At 30.0% G+C, this 10750-nt stretch overlaps 1 protein-coding gene across 3 annotated transcripts in view; it reads right to left on the reverse strand.

Moving 5' to 3' along the window:
* Nucleotides 1-2082: 2082 nt before the first annotated feature.
* The window catches only part of LOC124362425 (prostatic acid phosphatase-like), a 43208-nt gene continuing 34540 nt past the window's right edge, over nt 2083-10750 (reverse strand). The window contains exons 8-9 of one of the 3 annotated variants that reach the window (XM_046816907.1): nt 9985-10069; nt 2083-2953 (exon numbers count right to left, since the gene is read on the reverse strand). In XM_046816907.1, the coding sequence (XP_046672863.1) occupies nt 2866-2953; nt 9985-10069 (173 nt within the window). In that variant the 3' untranslated portion in view covers nt 2083-2865. Of the gene's footprint in view, nt 10070-10626; nt 10686-10750 lie in introns of all 3 variants that reach the window. The other 2 variants (XM_046816908.1, XM_046816906.1) reach the window with 2 other exon arrangements.

Genomic DNA, 10750 nt, shown 5'->3' on the forward strand with positions numbered 1-10750 from the left:
ATACAACTATATAAACCTTTACAGTTTTGCATCCAAAACTAAATTTAGCATAAATTGGCCTATCTCATTTTTATTTAGAATGAATTGGAAGATTCTTATATTACCACACAAGTAAAAAAATAGTAAAAAATTCTTATTTTTAAGCAAAAATATATTTAAAACCTTAGCAAACAGCAAGCATACTTTGTGATCCTATAGTTTTTTTATGAAAAATGATATGTACCCTATATTTACCAACAGTTTTGTTTTTAATACGTTCTTTAAAATCAAAGAAACCCTTAAAATTACTGTGACTCTGTACACACTGAAATAGACACTTAGAGGGTCACAAAATCCTTTTAGATATAAAAAATAACACTGCTTTTACTGTGTTGATAAATCACTAAGAAACTGGTAGCAAATAAAACAAAACTAATTTCACATTACTTTATTAGTAAACAAATAAAATAAATTCTAGAAATACCTTATATAACTAATATACAGTAATATAAATTAAATTATAGGCATCAAGCAGTACACATAAGTAAAATACAAGCAACCCTTAAAACTAATTACACAACCATTTAATATCAAATAACTGTGGAAAAATTAAATGTTGATTTATAATTTGTCATTGATTTAAATTTCAAACATTCATCTTGTATGCTATAACATGTTAAATTAAATAACAGAGTAACAATGACTAGCAACAAAATAACATCTTGGAGCATGATATAGGAATCATAAAAAAGAACACCAGGATTTTCTACAATCTACTAATTATTAAATAAATAGAACAAAATAAAGCTTAAAATATAACAGCAAAACTAAGGTACACATGAAATATTCGTGACAACCATGAGTTTCTGTCTTTTTATTTTGCATTACATTTTTATAATGATAATGTAAAAAATTACATGACGGTAAAAGAATTAAATAAAAAAAAGTCATACGTAGCCTAATTCGTCTTAGTATTTATTATGCCTGAGCATCATGTTTCCAATGGTGTGGTGTCATGCGTCTGGTGCTGCGTCAAGAGCATATCATTTAATTGTATTTTCATTCTCTCAAGCATATGCAATTAATGTTTGTTCCAAAAGTATGATGTAAGTTTTATACAAAAAATATCATTGTACAAGTTACTTTGTTACTTGTTTCGCTGACCATAAATATGACAACACAACAAAACCACTTATAGGTGTGCACCAAATCCGTTGTACAACGAGCACGTTTGTAAATTGTCCTTCTTAGTGCCACTGTTACCAACCTGTTTCAGCTTCCCTCAGTGACTAGCGTCTGAGCATTCTTAGCAAAAGGTCATGGGTTCATAACTCACAGAATCAATCAAGAAAAATTTGGTAAGTTAATACCAACTAGAATTCCTCCGGCATAAAGAACACAAGAAATCATAAAAAATACACAAGTGATATACTACATACAATTAAAAATGTAAGTACCATGTTAACTAAGCAATAGTAAAGAATTGCGTCCCTGTAAGTCAGAATCAGTTAAGTTAAAATCACTGTATAATATTTCATTTTACCAAATATTATCTATAGTTCAATACAATTTACAATTAATTGATCTTACTCAAAAATTGGAATAATCCTGTTGGAACTTAGTATACAGCTATAGCTTGGCATATGACTCAGCCATTTCATCTTGCAATATTATACCAGACTACCACGTCAATGTATTGGGAATATATCAGTTTTGGCAACAATTTTATCTGATCATCCTCAGAGCTGGGATTGGAAATAAACTGACATCACCAGCAATAAAATCTCACCAGTCACCAGTGTTATAAAGGGTTAAGGAATACCAATTTGCCTTCAACCCTCTTTTCATAAAGCGTTACAGCTAAATGTCTGTTAAAGTCAATATTGTAATAAATGAATTTGTTGCAATTTTTATAATTTTATAATTTGTTAAAATTCATTTTCTTTAACAAACAATAGCTTCTTAAGAATCCTGTTTCGCAAATAAAAAAATCTTATGACCAGAAGCTTAATATTTCTCATAACACAATTTCTTCTTTTTTAAATAATATATATATATATATATATATATATATATATATATATATATATATATATATACAAGTCCTTGTTCAATACTCTTCTTTATGACTCTAGAAATGACCAAAATATTAACATTTCAAAAATTTAACTTAATGCAAAGTAATGTTTGTTTTCTGTTGCCGACTTCAACATTTGAATTCTATATGCTAGTATACTTTAATTTTATATTTTTGTTGATTGTTTCCATAACAAATAGTGCTAGTAAGTCATTTTGTGTAGAACTAAAGTATTCTTATCCTTGGCAAGATCATATCGTAGGTAATAAAATTACTGTCAAATAACCTATAAACCTGTGCCTTTGTGAATGTCTATACTTCTAAATAGCTGTTTGTGAAATGGGTGTTTGTAATAGATCATATAATGAAGTACATCATGTAGTAATATTGAAACTAAAATCACTAATTACATGACATAACATTTTCACATTCTTTACAGTAACTAGTTACAAATCCTGGCATTCTTTTGAGTTACAGTCATATAGTTCATCATACAATAGTACTCACACAGTTAACTGTCATATACTTTTAAAACATTTAACTACTTATTATGTTAGCCATTCTCAATAACAAGACGTAGCCTACGTTAAGCGTAAATGAATGTTTCTCTGAGGCCTAGAGCGGTGTATTGTGCATCTGAAGGAACAGATACAAAATTGCATTTTATGTCTTAAAACAGAAATGTTCTTGCGGAATGCTATAATTTTTTAGGGACAAAACAAATTTACAATACAATATCAAAAGTATAAAAATTAAACTAGTATTAAAAAATTACAGTAGACTAAAATGTATTACTGTCAAATATAAGTTCAGTGTTGGAGTGAAAAAATCGCATTATTATTTGATCCAGTTTTATTGTAGTCCCATGGGATGATGGTCAGCTGTTTGTACCGATGACTGCAAAAATAAAATAAAGCCATTGCAGTGTTTAAACTATAATAAGGATTTGTTTAAATATTATAAATAAAAACAAAACAAAATAAACAATGAGCAACATGCAAAAAGAAACAGAAACAGAAGGTTAACTAAAATGAACAAAAATTTAAACAAAAAACAACAATATTTTTTGTTTTGCAGGCAATTACTATTGAATCCAAACAATCAAACATAGCAACCACATTTATTCAATTACAAAAAAATGTACGACCCACAACAAGAAAACTAACAACCTATACTTTGTCATTAACATGTTTTTATATAGGTAGTTGTAATAAAAAATACTTATAAATGGATCATTATGAACTGAAAACCTAAAAGATTTTAATTTACTTGGAATCGTGCAAATCATACAGCAACTCAATTTGCCTTGCTTCAAGCAATTGATAACACAATTTAGATTATGGCTCAAGGCTGTTTGTTTGCCATGCTGTGTGAGTAAGATTTTCTTTAGCTAAGAAATAAAATCTTGAAAGTTTGTTGAATTGAAGTGCATAAAATTTGTGCACAGCTTTATATGGCAATAAATCATAGGCATGATTTTATATTACTATTATGAAATATGTGTGTTGTCAGACCATGATGAGTTAGAAGAATACACTGAATATTGATTGAAATGCTTAATGGCTGAGAGGAGAGTAAAGAGAATTAGAGATGCAATACAGTATGAAACACCTAAGCATGGGTAAGCAAGGCTAATGTTCAATCCCTCAGCTGTTTTAGCTGTTAGTCGAGACTACACTAAATGTCTAAAAACTGTTCAGTGATTCAAGTTGTAAAACAGCAGTCACAAATAATGATGTTACAAATGTCAGCCAGTAATAATAAACCATCAAACATTATATTTGCTGAAACACAAAATATACACAGTTGGGGTTAAATTTTAAACAACCGCATACCAATTTTAATAACATTTTAACATTAGGAAGTTTTTATTTTTTCATAGTTTGGTTGATTTTACAAATAAATTTTAATATCTTGATTTTTATTGGAGATATAATTATAAAATTACACTGTAAGTTTTAAAATTCATTACAGAAATGAAAGGATTTAATGTTTTCTCTAACAGCTGGAAAAAAAGGATAAAGTAATATGGGGGTTATCTATAAATAACCACCTTTTACACATTGTATGGGGGAAGCACTACCATGTTGCACATCGATGTGTACTGTGCACAATCGCATTTCCAACTGTGCATAAATGAATTTATGTCCATGGTATGTTTATGTGTTGTCCAGTTATAACCTCAAAACATGGGTGCCATAATATAAAATCCTGTAAAGTGTAAAGTAAGTGGTGTAGTAAGATTTCTTTGGACAAATAATCACTTAGAAGTCAAGATTCATCGTGAATTGTGTGCAGTTTATGGCACGAACATTATGAGTGAAGGTGTAGCCTGTCAATGGTTGTGATTAAAAAAATGGCGTAACCAACATTAACGACTAAGAATGGAGCAGTAGGCTCTCTTGTCAGCGATAATCTACAAAGTGATAGAAAAAGTTTGTGCCAACAGTTCCTTCACAATTTTGGAACATTCTGGTCATTTTCCTGATTTCTGGTCATTCTTTTACTTAAAATAGTGACAAAAAATGAGGCTACCACAAGGTTCCTCCTTGTTGGGTATGAAAACTGTTCACCCTCACAGAAGCTCCAACAAAATATGGATTTTTGACCAAATTCAAATAGGATATTTATCACAGGATTAGGATACAGCACAGATTTGACTCCTAATGACTTTCACCTGTTCCCGAACATGGTGGCTTGCATTTTAGCGGTTCTGCTATAAAAAGGAGCTTCAAAATGCTGTGACAGGTTGGTTACATTCACAGACGGCAGATTTTTCTGCAGAGGGTATTTCAAAGATATGATAAGTGCTTGAATCTGCTTGGCGACTAAAGAAAATTAGTAATCAGATGTATTTAGTACAATTTTTGTATCCTGACAGGTTTACTTATTATTTCAAAATGTAGGTTACTTTCTGGATAGCTCTCATATTTACACAATTATGCCAACAAGAAACATTAAATATATGATGGAGCTAAGTGTAGGAGAGTTCAGAGCCTGTTCAGTACCGTTATCTAGCAGACAAAAGCACAATTATGTGTCAAAGTTTCATGGTGAGACTGTCTTCTTATGGAGTGATTGTGATACTATTACTGGTGATTTACTCTTGCATACCATGCTTATGGGTTAGTTACCAATTCCATGTTTTTTACTAGGCTAAAGATACCTGACAGTGCTGTAAGAGCAGGAGCTTCCCTAAACATCAATTATCATCCCTTGCACATGCATACTCGACTTCTTCAACCATTTTACAGCCAGTTCATCCAGCTTATATGAGTTGCACAAATTCATAACACTACTGAACAAGTCTGATAAGCATTAGCAATTCAAACAGCCTTAACTATTTTGTCAAAACACAATGGATCTCTTATCCATTAAATCAATTTCATATTAATTTGTAAATGCAGAGTATTCTTTACAAAAATATGACAAAATCCAACATTTTTGCAACTTTAATTGAAAATGCATTTAACATTTTTATTTGCACTCAGAATAAGCCAACAAATTTGAAAAATGTAAAATCATAGTAAAATCTATTTTTCAATTAACCCTTAAAATATTGCATCTAAATCCTCTATGTATTATGTATATAATATGAACAGTTACTTTTAATAAGTTAAACCTTAAAGTAAAGTTATAAAGATAAACCAAATTTACTTTCAACATTTAGTTTACATAATATGATAAAGTTTAGACCATACATATACCCACATTATGTATTCAATAACATTATGCTAACTCAGGGATTAAAATATTTTTGAAGCACAACAACATTGCTTAGATAAATACTTGTTTGTCTACAATATTCAGTCAACATTACAACAACTAGACAGATACAACTTTGGGAAGTGGTTTATGGTGCCACAATAATGCAATAAAGCAACAATAATGTTAACCCTGATTTCATAACCTAAGTTTTGTATATACACGTTTTACTCATTCGTCTACAGAGAAGAAGTGTTTATAAAATAAAAAAATTATATTTTTAATAAATCATGAGTATCACTATTTTAACTCAAAATCTATAATAAAAACATGTGTGTATTTTTTAGTCTGTATTTATTTTTTATGTGCAATAATTTTAAAATTATTTAAAAAATTCCAAAATAATCATTTCATGCTTAACAGCTTGAGACACTTGGATGGAAGGAGGGGAGAGGATTTGTGGGTGGGAGGGAGGTACATACACTCACATACATTATGTATTAGCAAACTCTGAGTTACAACAAACCTGCTTCACTGTCAAACAAATGATTCTGATAAGACGGTTAAACAATTCATGACATTCAAACAGACATTTGTTACACATACATTTTAAACTTGTTCATCCAAATTAAAGGTATTTCATTTTGTAATTGTAATAAATCTAAGTTTCTAATCAGCTTGTAATAGTGGTACCAGCTACTCAAATAATGTATACTTTGAAAAAAAAAATATATATATAATATATCAACAATAAGGGCATATATACATGGACATATATGAAGGGGAGACAGGAGGCTTAGGCCCCCAAACGTTTTTGGAAGAGAAACATTAAAATTGCACCCTGTAGTTATTTTCAGCTAGAACACATTCATGATGTTTTAAATCTTAATATTTTCCTGGAGAAAGATTTCAGAGTCCCGGTTTTTGAAGGGTGTTTTATACCTATTAAACCACCCAGTGTCTCAGCCCCCTCTGAAATAATTTTCTATATACACCACTGCATAGATCCACACAAGTTGAAACACAAACTTTTTATATACAAGTAAAACTTATACAGCTAAAATTGTTAATTTATACATTTTTAAAGCCAACACATACTTCTTGAAATTTGGATAAACAAGCATACAATGTTAAACAATAAATTCTCATAAAATAAGACAAATACAACATACGAAAGGAGAGAACTAGAAGTAGATTACCACTAAAATACTGGAGTCTTTGGGAGTTTTAAAGTACGTGTACATACAATTAAAATAAGCTGTAACATTTTTAATTCCATTAATAGTACTTTATTTTTAATTAAGCAAAATGAAATGGATGGTAAATCAATAATGGATCAATAATGGATGGTGCCATTCCTCTGAATTTTCCCTTAACTCTATACTAATTTGTAAAATATTATAAAAAATAAAATAAATTTAAATTAAGTATTTATTTATAAATGGTCCATTAATGAATAATAATGTCAATAATAACAAAATTTGTAAATAAAAACATAGTTTTTACATATTATATCAACAAGTAAAAAATATGTACATTCATTAACATGGAATTATATATAAGTACAGTCAAATCTAAAACCCCACTTATTATAAATTTTACTTTAACAAATTTGGTGTTAACTTTTTTCTGACTAAAGGCTATTCAGTTTTTACGTCTGTTTTAATTATGTAGTTTTTACTTTTTAAATCTGCATTAATGGCAATTGTTGATGCATTGATTAAAAAGCCATGTGTTCACCACAACCCATTAGTCAAACCACCAATGTTGTGAAGGAGATAATTTTTATTCCTATGTCTCATTGTTGAATACTTCGAATTACATAGAGTATTCAACAAGTGCTTAAAACGTTATAGCGTTTATATTTTGTAGTTCTGACTAAATATTTATAGTTTTTAGTACGAAACCTGGCCAAAAAATAATGTTTACTCCGCAGAGTTATACAACATGTTATCTCTTCATTCCTGCCAGCCAGCTACCTGCTGACCACTCAGTCATGCTGTGGCCATTATTTGTGTCAGATCGTGTATCAGCTGTACGTTACAAACAAGCTTAGCTTTCGAAAGAGCAACAAATTAACGATACATTTTTTAGTAAAATCTGTGAGATGTACCACAAGAACCCATGCTTTTTTGAATAAAGTGTATGGTGAAGAATTTTTGTCACATACTAAAGTTTTTTATGTGTCTACAGTTTAAGTGGATCAAAGAGGACAGAGACGTGCATGGCAAGTCGGGTTCTGTGACTCCATCATCAGCTGTCAAAAATATTACATATCTTTACAGTATATAAAGGTTTTTTAATTGCTTTTAAGAGTATTTTTGAATGGTATTTGGAAATAAAAATTGCTTGTTTTATTCTCAGAGCAATCTCAAAGTAATATATATATATACCAAATTTTAATTTGCTATATATAGCATTATGGCGGTTATCATGTTCACAAGCTCACAGGAAGCAGGAGGGTTGTATAAGTCCAGCCCTCGTATATATACATTTTTGGATTATAGTGGTTTTGGGTTCTGGGAACCATGGTTAAAGAAAATGCAAGAAATCTCCCAGAAATTCCGTCAAGAGGATGACTGAAATAGGCAGATTTCTATGACATCTATTTAAAACTGGTCATTCGTTCTGAAAATAGTGTTGATTCTGTATTCGTACAGTTGCTGAGATTGTAACAATTGATAAATAAAAGGTTTTGTCGCTATTGCATGAGAAATGTCCTTCACCACGTAAAAAATCTAGCTCATACTGCATTAGTCGCCAAGTTGACTTTTAGGTAACGGAAACATCACTGTGTTGGAACATCCATCACACTACTCATCAGACCTTGATCTCTCTGACTATTGTTTCTTACAGTAAGTGAAATATACACTGAAAGAAACAATTTCAGGCAAATTGAAGCCAAGATGTATATCATGATCATGCAGAAGAGGACATCAAACATTACTTGTACCAGTAACACTCATATGGAGCAGTGTACAAATCATGAAGAGGAGAATATTGTAGAGCATACTGTTAGTCATGAAGAGGTATAAATACAAATTTTATAGCCCGAATCTGATTATTTTTTGGCCAGACTGTATCATAGATTTTATTTAGTTAAGTAGACAGGGTTTTTTTTATCTGACAGTGAAAACTACAGGAGTTTAGTAATCCTGAAGTTTAATCAAAAGAAACCAATTAATTATTTTCCTACAAAAGTTTATGTAATTTTATATATTTTGAGAAAAATAGTCTGTTAAATAACATGACAGTTCCTATGGTTAAAATATAATGTTAAAACGTTTTTATAATGTTTTTATTTATAGTCTGAAGGATTTTTTAAGAAAGTTTGTCGGGTTGTTGGTTTAGATCACAATCTAATTCATCCACATTTGAAAGCATCAAAATGTGATAAAATTGTAAAACTGTTTAAAGTCAAAAAAGCAACAAATATATATGTTCAAGCCTTATGGGATCAGATAAAAATGATCTGACACATAGTTTCTTACAGCCTACTATCTAAAACAGTGGTAACTTCAAGAAACTTAAAATCTAATGATATGCACACACACACCTAACCCAATGCAATAAAATTACAACAAAAGCACAATAAATATAGTCTATTATATTACAAACAAGACTATTCCAATACAGTCAACAATAACACATATATGTAACAGTTACTAATCACTAGTTTAAGTTCAAACTGATATTACAATTATAAATCGATGTATAATATTAAAATCAATAAAAATCATTGAAGTAAATAATTATTAGATGAGATCAAAGCTGGAATGTAGTGAGTGACCTTTAGAGATAATTTAATCAGGTAATAAATTCATTCTTAAAAACTTAATTCTACTATTTAAAAATTGAAAAGTTAACATTTCTAAGATTATACTATATTTAATATGATATTATTATTAGTACTCAATCACTTATCTTTCTAAAAAATATTGGCAAAAATATTACACAGTCGTTTTAGTTTTATAGAAAAAATATATTTTAACTTTAAAAGTTATTTTTTTTTTAAATAATAAAATTCCTCTTGAATTTTTAAATTGTTTAAATAATTCTATGCCACTAGCAAAAATATAAGTATGGAAAAACATGCACCACAGCAAACCAACATATATTACTGTGGAAATTCGTTAAGTCCGATCACAATGCATGAGAGGAACTCAGAATACAGATTGACAAGAGGTAGGCTATAGACTGTCAGTCTTAAGTTTGCGTGGTACCAGTGAATGCGCCGGCGGCTCCTCTGCCAGTAGAGTGTGGCAGACAGCAGTAACAGCAGGACAAGCAGGGAGGATGTCACCAGAGCTGTAACACAGGTACTAATGTAGTATACAGCTCAGAGTAATAAAATCAGTGGGAACGGCACAATTGTGACTGTCACCTCTACATCTACGCTTCATAGCATCATTAAACAAAACAGCATTGTAATTTATGCATTGAGGTGAATAATAACTGTTCTTGTCAATGAAAATGAATCCATATTTAATATAATCATGTCTTTTCTTTTGGAGTGATTTGGCCATTTTTAGGCTAATTACAACAACACACGATTGTCTGTCCCACTTTGTATGATTACTGGTCTAACAAACTTTATTACACTACTAAAAAATACATAACTCTGTGAGTCTGGATTACCCACATTGGCTTATCTAAAGTCAAAATATCGATCAAGACTAAATAACAAAAGTGATCTGCAATATGCTTTGTCACTGAATTTCTAAACTTTTGATAAATATATAAAGCCAATAAGTTACAGAAATCCAAGTTCCACACAGTACGAATGTCGGCAGTAAAAGGGATAATAGTTCTTAAGTTTAGTAATGTATTTAAAGCTACAAAATAAAATATTTCTTAAAACTTACTGATTTTTCTGGAATAAATCAACTTTTTCCGGAAACAAAATTTAAGACTCATGGCACACCTATAGATAAAATAATTACAAATTAAGGCACATGACTATTAGAAATAATTAAAGTAAGAATTATT

This window comes from Homalodisca vitripennis, chromosome 5 (genome assembly GCF_021130785.1).
Source record: "Homalodisca vitripennis isolate AUS2020 chromosome 5, UT_GWSS_2.1, whole genome shotgun sequence".
In the NCBI taxonomy this organism is placed as follows: domain Eukaryota; kingdom Metazoa; phylum Arthropoda; class Insecta; order Hemiptera; family Cicadellidae; genus Homalodisca; species Homalodisca vitripennis.